The 22,146-nt window shown below is 36.9% G+C and overlaps 3 protein-coding genes across 9 annotated transcripts in view; 1 reads left to right on the top strand and 2 right to left on the bottom strand.

Annotated features, from left to right (window-relative positions):
* LOC145506617 (uncharacterized) overlaps positions 1–22,146 on the bottom strand; it is a 150,076-nt gene that overhangs the window by 73,631 nt on the left and 54,299 nt on the right. The gene's annotated exons all lie outside the window — the stretch shown is intronic.
* LOC145506683 (uncharacterized) overlaps positions 1–22,146 on the bottom strand; it is an 82,350-nt gene that overhangs the window by 19,198 nt on the left and 41,006 nt on the right. The window lies entirely within an intron of this gene.
* Positions 1–22,146, top strand: part of LOC145505938 (neurotrypsin-like) — a 74,870-nt gene that overhangs the window by 33,313 nt on the left and 19,411 nt on the right. Inside the window, 3 exon segments of the mRNA XM_081489309.1 lie at positions 2,388–2,566; positions 4,623–4,764; positions 7,766–7,962. Of these exon segments, the coding sequence (XP_081345435.1) occupies positions 2,388–2,566; positions 4,623–4,764; positions 7,766–7,962 (518 nt within the window).

Below are 22,146 nucleotides of genomic sequence, written 5' to 3'. Positions count from 1 at the left end.
GTCTCCATTACCCTATTTTTGATGTTGGTCGTTTTTTCTTTTATTATGATAATAATAAATTATGATTATTTACTTCTAGGAATTTTTTTTATTTGATTGCTGTTATATTTTACAAATATATCTTTCACCTTCTTTGCCTTTTGATCTGGTTGTGGTGTATTTTGCCATACAATAGTTCAAATTTATGTGTTTGGTTTATTTATTACATAGTTCAAATTTATAAGTTTAACTTTTTTTAGTCTTTGTTTTCTGATTTCTTGGTTTTTCATCTTGCTCAGGAAATTCCCTTATTACCAAGGTTATAAGAACTATGTTATTATTATTTCATTGCATTGTATTAACTTTTTAGTCATCTTGTCTTCCTCTTTCCCTCCTTCCTCCCTTTCTTTCCTTCTTTCTATTTAAATTTTGAAACCATCTGGAGTTTATTTTTTGTTTCTGAGTTTGGGATCAAATTTTATTTTCTCTCATATTGGTCCCTGGTTTTATTTTAGCACCTAGTCTTGCCTCAAGGAATTATACTCACTGAAATTTTCTTTGACAGGTCTTTTTCTTTTCTAGCAATTGTCACAGGGCAGAGACCCAAGAGACGGTCAATCTGCCTTTCTCTAAAACTCTGCTCCTATCTGGCTTCCCCATGGCCTGCATTAGTCATCCTGTCTCTTCTGCTTCTACTCTCCAGCTTTCAGTGTTCTCTAAATCAGTTTCCATATTTGCTTTCATTAATCTCTTTCCTCTCGAGCAAGGGTCAGCAAACATTTTCCGTAAAGGGACAGATAGTGAATATTTTAGACTTTCCAATTACTCCACTGAGCTTTTGTGTAGTGCAAAAGCAGCCACAGACAATAACTTGGGAATGAGTGTGGCTTTGTTCTGATAAAACCTTATTTCTGGATAGTAAAATTTGAATTACATATATCAAAATTGCATTCCTGTTTTGGTTTTAAATTCTCAAGATAGTTATAATGTAAGGAGAAAAAGGCAACTTAAATAATGGGGAATAGATGCAGTATCGTTGAAAAGCAAACTAAAAATATAAATTCTCTAGTCTAAGAATTAAATGGCTGAAAAAGGCTGAAGATACAATTTCTGAAGTCATTTATCATTTTGACAGGCAATCATGATCTTCTTCATTGAAATCTGGGGTTCTAGAGAATATGGTGTCACTTTGAATTGTGAGAGAAGTAAATTTAGTCAAATAAATTTGAGTGAAGAGATGTTTGACCATGAGTAACAGAGAACTGAAAATAACCATGGCTTAAACAAGACATGAGAAATGCCAGGCTGGATGAGTTACAAGCTGGAATCAAAACAGTCAGGAGAAACATCAACAACCTCAGATATGCTGATAATACCACTCTAATGGCAGAAAGCAAAGAGGAATTAAAGAGCCTCTTGATGAGGGCAAAGGAGGAGGGTGAAAGAGCTGGCTTAAAACTAAATATTAAAAAAGCTAAGATGATGGCATCCAGCCCCATTCCTTCATGGCAAAGAGAGGGGGAAAAGGTGGAAGCAGTGGCAGATCTCTTCTTCTTGGGCTCCAAAATCACTGTGGACGGTGACTGCAGCCATGAAATCAGTAGATATTTGCTTCTTGGCAGGGAAGCTGTGACAAACCTAGACCATGTGTTAAAAAGCAGAGACATTACTCTGCCGACAAAGGTCCGTATCGTCAAGGATATGGTCTTGCCAGTGGTCATGTCCGGTTGTGAGAACTGGACTGTAAAGAAGGCGGAGCACCGAAGAATTGATGCCTTCAAACTGTGGTGCTGGAGAAGACTCCTAAAAGTCACTTGGACAGCAAGGAGATCAAACCAGTCAATCTTAAGGGAAATCGACACTGAATATTTGTTGGCAGGACTGATGCTGCAGCTGAAACTCCAGTCTTTTGGTCATCTGATGTGAACAGCTGACTCACTGGAAAAATCCCTGATGCTGGTAAAGATTGAGGGCAGAAGGAGAAGAGGTCATCAGAGGATGAGATGGCTGTCCAGCATCATTGATGCAATGGACATGAACCTGGGCACACTTTGGGAGATGGTGAGGGACAAGGAGGCCTGGTGTGCTGCAGTCCATGGGGTTGCAAAGGGTCAGACGTGACCGCGTGGCTGAACAACAACAACAAAGACAAGAGTCTATTTCTCTCTCTGGAGACCGGAGATAGTTAATTCAAGGTTGGTACGGTGGTTCCACAGTCATCAGGGCCCCAGACTCTAGCTTGTAGCTCTTTCATTCTTAGTTTGGTACTTTATGGACCAAGATAGATACAGTGGAGTGAATTGATACGGAAAATTATAAATTAATCATAAGTTTACCTTTGCCAGAGGCAAAAGAAGAAACAGGTCAGACTAACCTTCAATCTGACTTATGTTCTTATGTTTGTTCAGTGGCATTGCCAAAGCGTGGAAACAGGCGTATTTTGGGGAAGGGTCTGGCCCAGTAATGTTGGATGAAGTACGCTGCACTGGGAATGAGCTTTCTATTGAGCAGTGTCCAAAGAGTTCCTGGGGAGAGCATAACTGTGACCATGAAGAAGATGCTGGAGTGTCCTGTACCCCTCTAACAGGTAGGAACTTCACCCTGTCAACCTAGCCACTCTTGCCTTCGCCCGTATTTGGGCTTAACTTCCCTTCTCAATTTAGCTGATATTACTAAATGAACTTACAAATAAATCCCCCAAATAAGACATAAAAAGAATATACACTGTATATTATAATGCTATCTCTTTATTTATAGATATTTCTGAATTTTTCAGTTGAAAGCTACACAATCCTATAAAGTAATTAAGAATATATGATCTTGTTGCAATATATAGTACCTAGTAGTCAGAATCAGTGTACAATGCTACATTTAGGATGTTAGATTTTATAATTATACATTTAGTCCATTCATTTATTAGCCTGTCTTGACTCTCAGAATGTGTTTATAGCTGGTAAAACTATTTTGATGGGATTGTTGATTAAAGCACACTATTAAAGAACCAGGTTAACCTTTGCTGTGCTGAATATTCAGACTGTTCCAAATCACAGCATGCTTGTCAAGCTATGTCTTGTGTTGCAAGAAGGACATGTCTGAGTGCAAATGAGTGTATGTGTATGTACTTAAATGTTTGAGGGGAAGAAGAGAGAAATGGATGGGCAAGAGAAGTTGGGTCAACACAAATCTGTTGTTTCTATAGCAAAAAGAGCTTGAAGAAAAAAATTAAGGCTTTAATATTTCTTTAAAAAAGTCAAATGAAATACTTCTGACAGACTGTGAAATGCTGAAGGTCTACTTTTTTATTTACATAGCTCTGTATACACTGTTGTTTTATTAGAATAACCCATTTATACACAAAACAAATAGAAAATTTATACCAGATTGTAAGCCAGAGCACTTCATCTTCTTGAGCCTCCATTTCCTCCTCTTTCAAATGAGGATAGTCTTGTACTGTTGCTGGGATGGTCAAATGAGGTAACAGGTGTAACAATGCTTTGCAAACAGTGAAATTTTACATTAATAATGATTCTGTTGCTAGGAGACCTTAATTTACTTTGAATGATCCCAGAGATTCATGAAAAGTATGACTTTCTCCCAAGATTATTTATATATTTCATTTGGGAAGAGGGACAGTGTTTGGATTATTTTGGATGGAAATGGCCTCTTATACTTTTTGGGGAATGAATTTATTATATTGTGTATCTGCTTAGAAGCTTTTTACAGGATTTTCTGGGAATTAAGTATTCATTTAATTTCAGAAGACTGAAATTTAGATTTGTATTATCGATAAAAGAACACAGGCAAAACATGCACCCTAGTTTTTATTCCCTTCTCCAGGGGATCTTCCCAACTCAGGAATTGAACCTGGGTCTCCTGCATTGCAGGTGGATTCTTTACCATCTGAGCCACCAGGAAATCCTTTATGAATGCCTAAGGAATAGTAATAAATATTTTGACATGATAGATCACTCTTTAACCAGAGTAGCTTTTTCTGTCTTCATATTTCAGTATTTTTTCATTCACAGTTAAATTTTTCAGCTATTTCCAAGTTACTGTGTTTTTATACTTTTTAAATTAAAGTGACAAATATTGCTCATACTTTTAAGGAGATTAAAACCATAAGAAATTTCCCAAGTATTATTTAATCTGAAGAAATCTAAATAGTTACTTTGGAATTATATCAGAGTATATTTTTCTAGTTAGACACAAGAGTAGAAATAAAAGGGAAGTAGTTTGTTAGGACCGATATGTGTTATGACTTTGTTCAAGAACAATCCCGTTAATGATCTCAGATCACTGAGCACAGTTCTATGCTTGTGTGCTTAGTTGCTTCAGCTGTGAATGACTCTTTGCCACCCCATGGACCGTAGTCCTCCAGGCTCTTCGGTTCATGGGAAGAATCCTGGAGTGGGGTGCCATTTTCTTCTCCAGGGTATCTTCCCGATCCAGGGATTGAACTCAGGTCTCCAGCATTGCAGACAGGCTCTTTACTGTCCGAGCTACCAAGGACAATTCTAATAGGAGTTTAAAAAAAGGCCTCGAGAGAGATCTGGGTAGGATGATATTTCTCATGAAATTACAATGTTGCTCTGCCTTTTTCTGATCATTATTTGCTCAGTCTCCGTGTCTTCTTCTTGTCGCAGATGGCGTCATCAGACTTGCAGGTGGTAAAGGCAGCCATGAGCGTCGCCTGGAAGTGTATTACAGGGGACAGTGGGGGACTGTCTGTAATGATGGCTGGACTGATCTTAATACCTATGTGGTTTGCTGACAGCTGGGATTTAAGTAAGATCTATTGATATGAGATAGCTAAATGCCAAGCTATATTTTTAAAAGTCTTATTTTGTCACCCTTGCTTGTAATGTCTATAATACTAACAGTATATATTCTCAATTATTATCTACCTGTCTATTCTACCTACCTTCCTACCCCTCTTATCTACCTATCTATATATGGAAGTTCAGCAATTAAAAAACAATAACATTTCTTTGATGATAAATAACCATATCTTGCTATTTATCTCATTTGCCTTTCCTGCCATGACCCCTCTTCTTGAATAACTGGTTGGAGCCATGGATGACTTCTAAGTCCCGTTTTGTCTATTTAAGTAAGACTGTATGCTGTGAATGATCAGTTTTATTCTGATGCATTGCTACTATTGGATGTTGTTAGTGATAACATCACTGTATTTAAAATTTCAGAGAAGTCCAATGTCAAATTCTTTGGTATTACATTATTTCCTTTCTCATAATGTGATGATAATTATCACTTTTATTTGAGAAAAACAGCTTTCTTGTCATGAGATGACCTTTTGAACTCACCCTTGACCTCATTCTCTTAAAAACTGAGTATCACACTTTGAGCAATATATTTCATGTCACACACATAATGCATTCCAGAGTAAAGACCTAAGTTGCTTGAAGTAATTGCAAATGATGCCTTTGAGCTAATATCTGAATGAAGCCCATGGATGCCCATTCTTTCTTATTTTCCATATTGCTATGTCATACTTGAAGTAATTGTCTCTTGTTTAAAAGAAATAAGCAAAATTATATTATTTCAGCTTGAGATAGAATTAATTGCAAATATTTATTAAAACTTAAAATATGCTTTCATTCAAGCTATGTTTAAACATATATTTTTAAAGTTGTAAAAGTAATATAAAATTTTAGCGATTTGGAAAAAAGAGAAAATAAAAAACTACTCCTAATTTTTCCATTATTAAAACTTGTGTATAACTTTGTAGCAGCTCTAGTAGTAGATATATAATTTTACTATTCACTTTTTTACTTTATATTACTGTAGTCATAGTTTTAATAACATAACTGATGATGTTCATACTATAATTTACTTAATATATCAATTAGTTTAAATTTTCCTGTTGTAAATAATGACATCACAAAGGTATAGATGTATGCGATTGACAAATATTTTGAATTTTCATGGGCAGTGCAGTTAATTATAATTATGAGGTCAAGGGCTATGACATGCTAGCCAAATAAATATTGATATTTAATTAATAAGAATTACTTTAAAATGCCGTTTCATCCAAGTAAATCTCTGTTAGTCTGAGAACTGTATCCCATTTTCACAAGTTTAGAAAAATTCAAAAATATTATTGTTTACTGTTCTCATATTTTTCCTTATTAGTGAAAACAACTGAATAAATGCTGATTTTTTCTCCATTTTTTATTTTATTTTATTGTTTCACAGATACATTCAGTTTTTCTTGCATATACAGAGTATCAGAACTTAATGGTTCTGAAAGTGTTCTCAATATTTGTTAAAATTCTAAATGATTACGTTAGAAGGTAGAATAGGCACCTGCTACATTTACATTTTAGTTTACAGAGGAATTTCTGAAAGAGAATGCACTTTTGGAATGAAAAAGACGGTGAACTCTGGGTTTCTTCATACAAACGAAATCCCAAAGTAAAATGACCTCTTGCTGTCTCTTACATAATCGATATGAATGGATGTAATCCGATTGCTGCATTTTGTGGAAACCTGGTGTAAGTTGAGCGTGATAGCAGTATGGAATTTAGGATAATTACTTTTTTAGCTAAGAATCGATAAGTCAGCAAAATAGAAGTCTTAGAATGACATTGAAAGTTGCATTGTTTTAATTAATTGAAATGTTTATCATGTTAAATAAATTTAATAAGTAAGTGCATAGGAAAAGATTAGGAAAATTCATTTTTCAGAGAGAAAGATCTCTTCATACTCTTAGTACAGAAATAATAAATTGGGATGGAAGTGACTAACATAAAATTTATGAGTTAGAGTTTAATTATTTATATAGACCAATTGAAAGACACTTCAGATATCTTTTAGCCCAGGGATTTCTGGAGGCTTGTTTGGATTTTACAGAACAAAAGAACTAAACTGGGGAGAAGATGAACGAAGGTAGAGATTGACTTATTTGCTAATTTTTGACTTTGTGGATCTTTCCTATTTCTACAGTGTGTATATATATATATATATATATATTATAATATACTTCGGGTTTTTCAGTAAGGCAGTGTTACAAATAAAGTCAGTTGAAACACAAATATAATTCATGAAAGTTTAAAAAATCAGATTATGTAACCTTATAAAAAGGTAGAAACACTGTTATTACTCTGATTTTGATGGGTTAAAATCCACGTTTCATCATGGATGGGAATGATGCTTGAGAAATCATTGAACCAATACATACATTTTGTTTTTATTTTTTGTTTACTTGTTTTCTTTGACTGTGCCATGTAGCTTTCAATATCTTAGTTCCACTACCAGGAATTGAACCTGCAACCCTTGGCAGTGAGTGTGGAATCCTAACCACTGAACCTCCAGGAAATTCCTCACATGGTTTATTTTGGAAGACAGGATAGGAAAGGGTCTTAGAGAACTAATGAAATCACATGCACTCAGAAGGCTTTCAGAGGCTGACGCAAGTGTTTTCACTTCCTGGTGCACTGTGTTATTTCCACGGTCAGGAATTTGACATTTATCTGTCTGCATTCTCTCTGGATGGTGGCTTAAATTGTAGACAAAACACAAGAATGGTTGGGGGAATAGGATTAATTATCCACTCGTTACCCATTCAGTCAATCAAACATTGTTAAGATCATCAAAATATGTGATGTAGTGAACACTACTGTTAGAAGTGAGTTCTCAGGATAGGAGAAAGAACAAGTACTTACCCTCTGAAGTCATGATGCTTAATGAAGTTGCTTGTTTTATGTTTTGTGGTTCCTTGAAACAAGAGACAGCAGTTCTGTGCATGATGTTTATTTTATTGCCACAGATATGGCAAACAAGCCTCTGCAAACCACTTTGAAGAGAGCACGGGACCCATATGGTTGGAAGGTGTCAGTTGCTCAGGAAAGGAAGCCAGTTTCCTTCAGTGTTCGCGGAGACCCTGGGGAGGTCATGACTGCAGCCATTGGGAAGATGTTGGCATCTCCTGCTACCCTGGCGGGAATGGATTCAGATTCTCCCTGGGTGAGGTCCTGCCACAGCTCTTGAGTATTCATAATCCAGTAGCCACTGCACATCTAGCCACTGGTCCGGAATGTGAGAGGCTTCTAATCTCTGGCTTTTCAAAAAGTCTATTTCCCCAAATGCTCTAATTTTTAATAATTTGATTTCATATAAAAATAGTCTTTTGAGTCTTTCCACCAATGTCACAAAATTTTACTCCTAGTTTTTCTCTACCTATGAGCCCACGTTTCTCATGTATCTGAAAGATGGAAGAAAGAAACTGCAGTGTCCATTCCCCAACTGATTTCGTCACCTATTCTGCCTCTCATTTACCTAGACTTCTAATGAACTATTTGAGAAAGGGTTGAAAATAAACCAGAACAAAACAATAGGTCTCTTTCCCACCCTCCATGATTCATTTGTCTTTAGTCCTGAGGCCTTGTCAATCATTGCTTGCCAGCCAGCCATTGCTGTGTCCTAACCTAGATCTTTCAAGTTTCTCACTGGATTCCAAGGTGGATTCATTGGAGTAAACAGCCCACTTATCTTTCTAAGATATCTTGTTACTAAAAACCCATTAGCATCACTTATTATCCCCTCATTCCAAATTTCTTCAGACTTATAGTCAGATAAAAGGTACTTAGCTCATCTAACAGTCTAAAATATTCGTGTGTAGTCTTAATCACTCAGTCGTGTCCAACTTGTTTGATGGCATGGACTGTAGCCTGCCAGGCTCCTCTGTCTCTGGGATTTCCCAGGCAAGAATACTGGAGTGGGTTTCCATTTCCTTTTCCAGGGGATCTTCCCGACCCAGTGGTCCAACCTGGGTCTCCTGCATTGCAGGCAGATTCTTTACCATTTGAGCTACAAGGAAGACCTTAAATATTGTTAGATAAAGGTCCTTTTGTGAGCAGAGAGGAACTACTATATATCCTTGACAGACTTAACATCTGATGAGGAGGCCAGAATAAATATGAATGAAAAGTGTAGAGGGAGATATTCAGAAGACTTGCCAGGACTCTACCATAGCTCTGTTTGTATCTATACATGTATTTTTTGGTACATAAATGTTGAAATAACAACTGGTGGTCCTTAAGTCTCACCTCAGGCTTGAGTCAGCCCCTTTTATATCCTCCTGTTTTGAGACTCTGAAGCTGGAATCTTCATATTATAAAATAATGGGATGTGTTGAATCCCACAGTATTAACTATTCTCTGGTGGCACAGTGGTTAAAGAATCTGCCTGCCAATGCAGGAGACGTGGGCTTGATCCCTGGGTTGGGAAGATCCCCTGGAGAAGGAAATGGCAACCCACTCCAGTATTCTTGCCTGGAAAAGTCCACAGATAGAGGAGCCTGGTGGACTACAATCCACGGGGTCACAAAAAGTGGGACATGACTGAGCATGCAGTTAAGCACACATACTTTAATTTGTCAAAGTGTATGTTGATTCCTCATTGTACTCTGACCTGTGAGATCATAGTGACGTACTCCACTAATCTAGCACTGATGATACCAGGTAGAAATACAGCATTTTACCCTGTCCCTCATAGGTCATAGTTTAAATTGTTTCTGTTTGGTCTCCTTCCTTGCTACTTTCTTCCTATAAAGGATTTATGATCCTCCTAGGATTATGTGATGAATGATTGCATGTGGTTGGGAGAGATAGAGCCTGTTTGCTAGAAATGGAACCTCTTAGCCCCAGATAGCAGGTATTTGGATCATGGAGTGATCTATTCAGGCATATTCCATCAGTACTCCATGTGATGAAGTGTTATAAATACTATGCATGTGTTCTCAGCCACTTAAGTTGTGTCTGACTTTTTGCAACCCTTTGGACTATAGCCCGACAGGCTTCTCTGTCCATGGGACTCTCCAAGCAAGAATACTGGAGTGGGTTGCCATGTCCTCCTCCAGGGGATCTTCCCAACCCAGGGATGGATCACCCCCCAACCCCCCGCCCTGTCTCTTTTCTCTCCTGCATTGGCAGGTGGGTTCTTTATTACTAGTGCCACCTGGGAAGCATACCAAATACCACAATCTCAGTTCTCTGAAGACCTGTGTGGTTAAATATACACATACAGTTAGGAAAACTAATCCTTTCAATTTCCTAAAAATTTTTAATTTTCTAGGATTATATTGATAGATATATTTTTAAAAAATTTAAAAGTTGAGGGTGATAATTATTAATAAAATATGAGATTATTATTATGAATTCTTTGGTACTAATTTTGGTAATATATTAACTACTTATTTGTCCAAAGAACATTATATCTGAGCCAAATTATTCTTTTGCAGTAGAATCAGATTACCATTTATTCATCCAAAGAGATCATTACTTATCCACTTATCAAAAAGGACTGCATAATTAAAAGAGAAGTTTAGGGAAAGAGACCATGTAATGGTGCAGTTTAAAAACAATTGAGTTTTTTCACTTCTTTGGCGCTATGATAAGAGCTGTTAGACTACTAAGAGTATTCAACTATTTGAAGGCAACTCATTGACCTTAACTTTAATTGTGAATGAAACTTTTCTCAAAATTAGTAGTAGTTCAGTAGACACTTCCTAATTTTAGGTGTGTGGTAGATGGAATGCTCAAAAACAATATTCTAGGTCAGTAAAGGTGATTTAGTACAAGTGTAGTTAATGCCTATGTTAGTTGGGGGAAATTTGTAGGATGGTAAATATGTAGATTTCTTATTTTAATACTGCATTCTTTTTTACAAATTTAAATAAATTTATTAATTACTGAATTTTCCACATCCTATCTCAAACTTACTTGCCCTGATTGCCCTAAGACTACTCTCCACCAATACTGCATTAATTCTAAAGTTCAGAGTATTAAATCTTAACAGAGATATCTTTCACACCTTCATTGTCTCTCAATTTTACGGTATAAAGTTCAACTTTTACTTTTATGCTAGATTTTATCGTTCTTTTAGGAAAAATATTATTTCTTAAAAATAATGTATTAAATCAGTTTTAGAGGAAAATTGAAATAAAGAAAACTCTGTTGTAATCAGAGTTTGAGATATATAATGAAAGGTACTATATACTCTGTTTAGTTTTCCCAAGCATTTTAAGATTTTAGAAATAAATCATGTATGTTATTATTGCTATAACAAAAAGAACTTAGTGAGGTGGTATTAATAGAATGGCTTCTGTCATTCAGTTTCTCTTCAAGCATCGAAAATCCAATGATTTAATAAAATGAATGGCTAAAATTAGGTTCAGAAATATTGTATATATTATTTTTACAAAATATGCAACTTAGGCTTTAAAACTACTTTATCATTTTTATTTTTATGGAATGTGAAAAACTGCCTATAAAACAACTAGGATGAAATGTGGAGATCGAATTCCATGTGTATATGATTTCTTAATTTTCTTAATTTCTTAATTTTACACTAAAAAGTGTAAAAATCAAAAACTTGAAGAATTTCATCTCTTTAAATTTTTTCATTGAAAATCACTTTTCCCCTTGCTCCTCTTGCAAAGAATCCCTAAATTTCAGATATAATAATAAAAAATGTAAAGTTTTAAATATATTGCATTTTGTAACATGCCTATTACAAAAATTTTTAGCTAATGTAAACAACACATAGAGAAGGTTGTTAATTTTGACTTTGCTGTATTGATTCCACTATGATGCCTGTTACATGAAGTGGGTATGATCAGAGATTAGAGAGCCAGCAACTCTGGGGCAACAAAGAAGAATTCGAGGAATCAAAGTTGGATGTGTCTATCTTGCCAACTGTGTTTTCTTTCAGTTAAAAAATGTCATCTAGTGATTACATACATGGGGTTGAACACATATTGAGTGATACTTGGTTTGTTAGCTGCTTACTTCACCTCCTTAGGTTCTGATCATTTCACCATGTTGGATGGTATTCTTTGAGTCCTTATCAATCTTAGAGGCGCAAGCTGGAGACCCTTCTAGTAACTAGATAATGTAAAGAAGGTGTATTAGTTTGCATGGACTACTGTAACAAATCACACACTGGGTGGCTTAAACAACAGGTATTTATTGTCTCACACTTCTGGAATCTGGAAGTCCAAAATCAAGGTGTGCACTCTGGTTGGGTACTTCTGAGGACTGGGAGAGAAAGATCTGTTCCAGGCCTCTCTCTTCAGCTTGTAGGTGGCTGTTTTCTCCCTCTGTCTCTTCACAACATCTTCCTTCTGTGAGTCTCTGTGTACAGATTGGATTAGAACCCATTCTAATGGCTTCACAACTCAGCCCCAGGCAGTATGCAAGCCATAATGAGGGCTTTTAATTAAACGAAACCATATTTATTGGTGTCAATAGAGATGTGTGAAAAACTCTACAGATCATTTCTTTTGCATAATTCAGATAAACCCCCAGTTTGCTAGAGATCAGTATCTCAACTTTTACATCTTTAATGATTTTTATGACTTAAGCCCTTCCTTGGGAATCAAGAATAAATAGGAAGCCTGAGATGGAAATTGTCCTTATTAGTTGCTTGCGTTTTTTTTTTTTTTCTTCTCTTCCATCATTCAAGTTACTCATGCATCCTAAAGTATATCTAAAAATTCTTCTTAAAAATCCTAGCTTTGGAATGTAATCAGTGCAGATCCTGGCCGTATGATAATTTTCAGTATTTGGCCACCCTGGACAATTTGAGCAGTTAAATATATATAGAAACAAATTATAATCATTGAATAAAACAGAAAGCCATGAATACATGCCAATATAAATAAACAGATGGATAAAATAATGCAGAATAGGATAGGTACTCTTATGGTTACAAATTATCTCCTGATATAACACCTATTACAAAAATGGAAAAATAGTAAGTTTAGAATGGTCAGTAGCATTTTAATCAACTTATCAAAGGTAAACACTATCAGTAATAGAACAAAGGAAAACATGTGCATCTGATAGGATGGGCATATAATGAGAACACAACACTATTTCTGAAATACTTCAGCCAATGATGCATTAACTTTAAACTAACAGGAACATCCCAAATTAACAGATGTTCTATGAAATAACTGATTTATAGTTCTGTAACTGTCAAGGTATGAAATACAAAGAAAAAATGAGGAACTGTTCCGAATTGAAGGAAAATGCAAAGACACAACTAATAAATGTTACATGTCAAACTCACTGGAATCCCTTGGCCAACTGAAGAAGCTTGAATGAGGACAACTATCAGATCTGCTAATTTCCAGACTTTGTTTTCAGGAAATATAGTCATAATATAATCTGAAAATAATAATGTTTTCCTCTTATCAAATCTTTCATGTCTTATTCACTAGTTGGAACTTTCATTAACTTTTTTCCCTTAAATATTCATGAAATAGAAGATATTCTTGTACCATTTATGACTTTAAAAGACCATCTCTGATGTTTAACTGTGAAAAACATCAGAGTATGTATGCTGTTTGTGGCATACTGAGAATATACTTTTCCATTTCTAGATTAATATTTTTCTATCATAAAAAGAGACCAACTGTTTCTCTGTCTCTATTAAGATTAATGCATGATTTCTCGGCTTTGGGCTATGTGATGTGATTAGGTATATTAACATATTTCCGTATAGTAAATAATTTATACACCCTGGAATAAATTTTCACTTGGCTGCAGGTAATTAATAGTTAAACATCTGCTGAATTAGATTTAATAATATTTACTTTCAATATTTCACCTGTATGTGAGAAACGTATCTATTTTTTTCATTATGCTTTTCATTCAATGTTTTAGTATGCGAGGATGCTAACAAAATAGCATAACATTACATGGTTTTCTATGCATGTTAGAACATGTTAAAAACAACTGACATATCACAGATTAATTTTAAAATCATTATTTTATAATTTTATTTTTAATAATCCTTTTCTTTACATGCCCTAGATTAAGGTTACAGTAAGTACAGTAAAGGGCTGGAAAAGAACAGAAAAGATCAGTTTTCATTTCAATCCCAAAGAAAGGCAATGCCAAAGAGTGCTCAAACTACTGCACAATTGCACTCATCTCACACGCTAGCAAAATAATGCTCAAAATTCTCCAAGGCAGGCTTCAGCAATTCGTGAACCATGAACTTCCAGATGTTCAAGCTGGTTTTGGAAAAGGCAGAGGAACCAGAGATCAAATTGCCAACATCTGCTGGATCATTGAAAAAGCAAGAGAGTTTCAGAAAAACATCTACTTCTGCTTTATTGACTATGCCAAAGCTTTTGACTGTGTGGATCAGAATCAACTGTGGAAAATTCTGAAAGAGATGGGAATACCAGACCACCTGACCTGCCTCTTGAGAAACCTGTATGCAGGTCAGGAAGCAACAGTTAGAACTGGACATGGAACAACAGACTGGTTCCAAATAGGAAAAGGAGTACGTCAAGGCTGTATATTGTCACTCTGCTTGTTTAACTTATATGCAGAGTACATCATGAGAAACGCTGCACTGGAGGAAGCACAAGCTGGAATCAAGATTGCTGGGAGAAATATCCATAAGCTCAGATATTTAGATGACACCACCCTTATGGCAGAATGTGAAGAGAACCTAAAAAGCCTCTTGAGGAAAGTGAGAGAGGAGAGTGAAAAAGTTGGCTTAAAGCTCAACATTCAGAAAACTAAGATCATAGCATCTGGCCCCATCACTTAATGGGAAATAGATGGGGAAACGGTGGAAACAGTGTCATACTTTATTTTTCTGGGCTCCAAAATCACTGCAGATGGTGACTGCAGCCACGAAATTAAAAGACACTTACTCCTTGGAAGGAAAGTTATGATCAACCTAGATAGCATATTGAAAAGCAGAGACATTACTTTGCCAACAAAGGTCCGTCTAGTCAAGGCTATGGTTCTTCCAGTAGTCACGTATGGATGTGAGAGTTGGACTGTGAAGAAAGCTGAGCGCCGAAGAATTGATGCTTTTGAACTGTGGTGTTGGAGGAGACCCTTGAGAGTCCCTTGGATTGCAAGAGATCCAACTAGTCCATCCTAAAGGAGATCAGTCCTGGGTGTTCATTGGAAGGACTGATGTTGAAGCTGAAGTTCCAATACTTTGGCCACCTGATGCGAAGAGTTGACTCATTGGAAGAGACCCTGATGCTGGGAAGGATTGAGGGCAGGAGGAGAAGGGGACGACAGAGGATGAGATGGCTGGATGGAATCACTGACTCGATGGATATGAGTTTGAGTGGACTCCGGGGGCTGGTGATGGACAGGGAGGTCTGGCGTGCTGCGATTCATGGGGTCGCAAAGAGTCTGACATGACAGAGCGACTGAACTCAACTGAACTGAAAGGGCTGTATGACTTTGAAGCTGAATAGTCCCTGTCACAATGACTCAACACTACCCTTGTAGCACAAAAGCAGCCACTGACAATTTAAAAGTCAATGAGCATAGCTAAGTTTCAATAAAATGTTATTCACCAAAACAGGTAGTGGGCTAGAAGTGACCTATGGACTAGAGTTTGCCAACGTGTGCTTTATTTTAGATATTCTTTTTTAAAAATCTTCAATGAAATTTAAAACTTAAAAAAATTCCTTGTTTATTCTTTAGTATTTAAAGCATATAGAGACATTTATTTTCTTCTGAGTGCAACTTTGAAAATCTCTCATAAATGTTGATATATAATATTCTTACCACTGACCTTTTTATACATTATATAATTTACATTTATATTTTCTTTTGGTCTAAGAACCAGTTAGGAAGATTACCAGTTTAATTTTTACCTGTCAAAAAATGAAAAGGACTTTGAAAATAGGGATATGTATAAGAATAAGTAAAGGAACACAATTAAGTGGCATTTTAGTACTGACAATGGCACATTGTATTCAATGCAAGTGTGAAAGGCTCAGATTTTAACCCACTGGTTTGTGTTACCAGAACTAGAGCTATTTGGAAAGAATTATAGTACATAGATTATTAACCACAAGAGAAAAGTACTAAATGATGTCACTTTGATGGCCATAGAATGTCTTTAGATTAAGAAGTTCTCTGAAAACAAATTAAAAAAAAAAAAAAAACAAAAAACTTCTACAGAAAGAGAGTCATAACACAGTCCTGTGAAATTTGGGAGATGGTCAAGTTATTGAGTATTATTCATTTTGTTTTATTATTTCCCTCTTGTATTATGGTCAGACAATATTTTCTCTTAAATGACTGCATTTTGCAATACACTGATGCTTACATTATAGCTGAAAATGCAACCAAATTTTTCTAGTGTTTTATAAGAGATGAGGGAAAGAATCCTACTCTGAAGGGCATTGGCTTACTTACTAGCTTATTTGTAGATTACTGATATCCCCAGGACTGTAAAAATACTCACTCTATTAGTATTGGGTTCCTTTTCACTTTTCTTGTGTGTGTGTGTGTGTGTGCGCGCGCGCACGTGCATGCTTAGTCACTCAATAGTATCTGACTCTTCACAACCCCATGGACTGTATCCCACTGGGCTTCCCTGTCCATGAGATTCTCCAGGCAAGAATATTAGAGTTGGTAGCCATTCCCTTCTCCAGGGGATCTTCCTGACCGAGGGATTGAAACTGGGTCTTCTGCAGACAGACACTTTACCATCTGAACCACCAGGGAAGCTCTTTCAACTTCTCTTAGATTTCCACAGATGTGTATTTTGATTATTTTATGTATTTTTATGTTGGTTATTTTAATGCAAGGAATAACGGTATTTATATTTTCTTGGACGATTGTGTCCATCAATAATGCAGTAGTATTGGTACATTTAATATGTTGGGCATTTATTTCTACCTGTTTGGCATTAATATTATGATTCCTTTATTTAAATGAGTTTGCATCTCTTTGTTCATTCTTTGCTTTCAACTTCTGTGAATACTTTTTTTGCAACAGTGTATACTTCTATTTTTCTTTTCCATGGTGTAGTCACATAATCTTTTCTGTTAGTAAGAAGCACTGATGTGAATTTTTCCTTATTATTAAATGTATTTGGTTATTCGAATCACTTTGGCCACCTCATGTGAAGAGTTGACTCATTGGAAAAGACCCTAATGCTGGGAAGGATTGGGGGCAGGAGGAGAAGGGGACAACAGAGGATGAGATGGTTGGATGGCATCACCGACTCGATGGACATGGGTTTGGGTAAACTCCGGGAGTTGGTGATAGACAGGGAGGCCTGGCATGCTGCAATTCATGGAGTCGCAAAGAGTTGGACACGACTGAGCGACTGAACTGATCTGAATCAGGATCTGAGAGGGAGAGAGAGAGACACTAGCATTCATATAACCATGTTACTTTGAAGTTAATTGATAATCTCTTTTACGCCATAAAATCACACAGATTTTATGGACTAATTTTTTAATGTCTGAATGGAATTTTTAGTCTGAATGGCTAATTGCCAATGAGTCAAATTTATATATTGTGTTATTTTTAGCATCTTTTCTGGGTAGATAATCAGTAACAGGGCTGAGGGTGGCCTAAAAGCACTGGATATGACTAAGCCCAAAAGCTTCACTGTTCTGGACTCCTGTAGACTCCATCAAATGTACACATGCTTCTATTATCAAGAGCATGCAAAGGGTTGAGAGAGTTAATCAGATCTGTGATGGAAAGCAAATGCTTTTCTTGATGACATACTTTAAAAATACAAATCATCAAGACCCCAGGAGACACTAGGATAAAAAAAAAAAGAAAGAAATCCTTTTTTCCCCTCATTCGAATAAAACTAAAAGGAAGCTACTGGCTTCTTCTCATGATACATATTTTCACTTACTCAGTTACTTTCCATAACAATGATCCAGACTCAGCCATCCTTTGGGGACTGTCCTTCTGATTGAAAATTCACAAAGCAGTCGCCAAGAAGGTTAGTTGTTACAAGTTTTATGGATAAGAACTGAGACTGTCTCTGGTTGTAAACTCTATGGACATATCATTGATTTAGTGGCTCTATTCTCAAATTCTGTAGTAGCTGAATTATGGGGACTGAAGTCGTTCTGCCTCTGTCAGACCATATACCTCTAACCTTTCTGAACATGAAGATGTCTAGTTCCCACATTACAATCTCAAGAGACTGTGTTTTTTTTCCTAAGTGTGTACCTAATTCTTATAGGAGCTCAAAAAATAAGAAATATATATATATATATATATATATATATGTGCTTCCCTTGTGGCTCAGCTGGTAAAGAATCCGCCTGCAATGCGGGAAACCTGGGTTTGATCCCTGGGTTGGGAAGATCCCCTGGAGAAGGGAAATGCTACCCATTCCAGTATTCTGGCCTGGAGAATTCCATGGAGAGTCCATGGGGTCGCAAAGAGTCGGACACAATATGAGCAGAAAGAGAATAATTCATACTTACCGCCACAACTCAAAATAGAGAAAATCGGAAGGTTGTAGATTTACTATATTCTTTTACGACTTTCTGCTATCAGGCTATTTCTATCAAAAACAAAAACCCAGATGCATAAGCTGAATGTCACTAAGGCACACTCTCACAAGGTACTATAGCACGGAAGAGCTATGGAATTTTTGAAGAGAGAGGCTTTCAACAAAGGAATTGCATTGAGGGAGGCAACAAACTATAAAGTCCTGTTTTCCCTTTTGGAAAGTTCATTGTAGTGAACTCTTCCTCCTTCGTGTTAGGAAGAGGAAATCAAAAGGAAGATTCCTAGACACTAACACTACAATCCTACTGCCATCATTAGCTTTCCCAGTCAGTCTGGGGGTGGGGGTGGGGGGTGATGATCCACAAGTCCAAGATATGTTATATATAATAAACAGTAATGCAACAGCAGTATCAAATCTTTCCTCAGGCAATTAAACTTTATGCCAAGCTAATTCAATTTTGTTGCTGTTTTATTAACTCCTATGGAAAAAAATCTGCTTTCTCTGGTAAATCACAAGTTTCACAACACATTTCTTAATACAAGCTCCTTGTTCTGCTATTTTGATATATTAAATATCCACCAACGAATTTCTAGGGTCATAAATCTACAGTGATAAAATTAATCCTACTGCTGAAGACAAATAAATATTTTATTGCAGTTTTATGAGCTTTTGTTTCCTCTTCACTTGCAAGTAGATGTTGTTTAGTGGTATGAAGATATTTTGCTCCCATAAAATGTATTGGAAACAATACAGTAGCAGTAGAATTCAGATCTATAAAACTGTTGTGAACCCTAAGACTGAGAACTCAAGCACATCTCGACCCCCAAAATTATAAAGACTAATTTGTCAACAGAAAATACCCAATCACTATATTCAACTCAATTTATATCCTGAGGTCTTTTGCATTTCCAGTTGTAGACACCAATTCTATTTGTGACACTGTTTGTGTGTGAGCAAAAAATTTGAGTTGCAGGAGGGAAGAAAGAGCAACAAACCAAATTCCTAAATGTAGTTCTTTCAATTCTCCAGAGGGCACAAACCTTGGAGGTTACCAGGAATTGCAAAAGTTTGGACAGGGGAAAGAAAGTTCAGGTATAAAGAGGCTCTGTGATGTATATAGAAAGTTTAATTTAGTCCACTTAAACCAGAAAACCTTTCATAAAAAATAGAAATTTAGTATGTAAAGATCAAGTAGCAGAGGATGGATGTAAGTTTGAGCAAACTCCGGGAGATAGGAAAGGACAGGGAAGCCTGGTGTGCTGTAGTCCATGGGGTCACAAAGATTCAGACACAACTCAAGTGACTGGACAACAACAAAAAAGATCTAGTAGTATATTCCCTTCCCTACCATACGCAAGAAAAGGAAACTGAAGTTTAGAGATGGGAGATTACCTACCCTGAAAACATTTTATGCTAGAAAATGGAGTCATTTTCTAAAACCAGACCTGAATTATCTCTCAGTCCCTTAAATTAGGTGTCATCCCTATCATAACACATTAACTGCTAAACATACACACACACACAAATTGCAAATTTGAATCAGGCTAAAGTCCACAGGAGTGTTATCCAAGAAGTATTCCAACTTAATCTGTTCTTCATACACCCTGGCCTTCAGTCATTTCTACAAAGGTCTGTTCAGGGTGTTGCTTACTGCTTTCTGGGTCCACACCATTTCACTCCAGACACATTCTCTTCTTGAACTAATTCCCATCCCCTCAGGCTCAAATTCTATGGGCAGAGAGGCCTAATTAGTAAGTAGAGACAGGACTACTCATAAGCACTTTTATCTCTGACAGGAAGTAAAGTGCATATGCTAACTTCACTTACACTTTGGCAAATTACAACGAATACCAAAGTAATCTGCAAAGAACTCACCAAGCAGATGAGAGGTATGAGTATAATAATAAATAGGAGGAAAAAGTGAATAGAGGAGGGAACTTCCACTCACAGCCAGGACAAAATAACAGGGACCCCATTAACCCTTCCTACTTAAAACACACAAAAAAGAAACAACGGTTTTTAAGACAATGAAGGCAATGGAGGAAAAGTGATCCTTCATGATGAGAAACAAACAAAATGAAACCCATCATAGACCTAACTTATCAACTTGAGAAAACGTCAAAGTTGTAATGCAGGCAGGGAGAATCCGAGTGGAGCCCAGGATAGTCTGAGTTGAGAAGATGGAGTTAAGAGCCTAGGGAGAAGATGACTAGAGTTTCCAAGATAAAGTATCGGAGTCCCACAGGAACAGCATTCTTTAATATAAGCCCTTAATAAAAAGCCTAATTTTAATCAACCAAACACATCGTCATCCCAATCAACAGTGTTTTCTAGCCTATTTTTCAGTTAGTATGCTATACAGGTGGTAAAGAATCTGTCTGCCAATGGAGGACCAAAGAGACTTGGGTTCGATCCCTGGGTCAGCAAGATACCCTGTAATAGGAAATGGTGCCCCACTCCAGCATTCTTACCTGGGAAACTCGATGGGCAGAGGAGCCTGGTGGGCTACAGTCCATGGGGTTGCAAAGAGTCAGACACGACTGAGCAAATAAGCACACATGGCTATATAGCTATTTTGGCCAATGAGATGTAAGAAAATATTGTATGAGAAACTTGATAGAAAAGGAATCCCTTTTACCTACTGATAGAAAGCAAGTGTGACAGCTCAAGTTTGAGCAGTCTTATTGGACAATAAAGAAAAGCTATAGGCATCTGGGCCTTTGTGTCTTTTGTCCACACAGCTAATTCCTAGTCCTGTTTGGGTCTCTGTCATTAGTCCACACAGATTACGAAGGTTATATAACTTAATTTCATATACATGGTTCATTCATGTCTGACAGCTCTCTTCTTTCAACACTTCCTTGATTTGAAGTCTTGGACATAGGGAGATTATTCTGTCACTCATACAACATAATGGTAGGTTATGGGAATTTTGAAGGAGAGGAAGAAGGCTGAGATAAAAACAGAGCTTCTTTATACTTGGAACCTGCTATCTGTGTAGGATCAACCTGGGCATGGAGCAAAAACCTGTTTGGGATTTTCTGCCTCTCCATTCTACCTCTCCAGGAGTCAGTCCATGAAGATAGCACAGGGATTCTCTCTATGGGATCCACCACTGTTGAATTATTCTCTATCTGTCCTTTTTCATAAGGTGGGGAGCAGAAAAGTTTTGTTCTGACTACAGTACTCCGCAAAATAATTTGTCTACGCTTCAAATCCTTCCTATCTCATTAAGGATCCAGATTTTTGAAAAACAAGTCAGGAAAAGGCAACCCCTCAATCAGTATCCGGAGAAGGCAATGGCACCCCACTCCAGTACTCTTGCCTGGAAAGTCCCATGGACGGAGGAGCCTGGTAGGCTGCAGTCCATGGGGTCGCGAAGAGTCGGACACGACTGAGCGACTTCACTTTCACTTTTCCCTTTCATGCACTGGAGAAGGAAATGGCAACCCACTCCAGTGTTCTTGCCTGGAGAATCCCAGGGACGGCAGAGCCTGGTGGGCTGCCGTCTATGGGGTAGCACAGAGTCGGACACTACTGAAGCGACTTAGCAGTAGCAGCAACAATCAGTATCTATTGTTAAATCCATTCCTTGACTCACTGACCAGTGACAGGGCTGAATGACTAAATTAAAAGAAAAAAGTTGGGCCCTTCAGGAAAGACTAACCAGTAAAAATATTATTCTAACATACCAGATTTAATGATCCTCAAAATTTTCTCCTGGCTTTCGACCCGATGGGTGTTCTGATCTGGGGAAATAATGATTAACAATTTTGGTAGCTTTCTCATTTTATTACTTTTTAGAAAACATTCCCATTTGTTTCCTAGTAAAAACTACTTATAATGAATTCTTTGCCTCTTTTAGAGGGAAAATTTGCC

Source organism: Giraffa tippelskirchi, chromosome 1 (genome assembly GCF_054371585.1).
Source record: "Giraffa tippelskirchi isolate mGirTip1 chromosome 1, T2T-mGirTip1v1.2.pri, whole genome shotgun sequence".
Taxonomy (NCBI): Eukaryota; Metazoa; Chordata; class Mammalia; order Artiodactyla; family Giraffidae; genus Giraffa; species Giraffa tippelskirchi.
The sequence above is the reverse complement of the archived record's forward strand: the minus strand, read 5'-3'. Positions and strand labels throughout refer to the sequence as shown.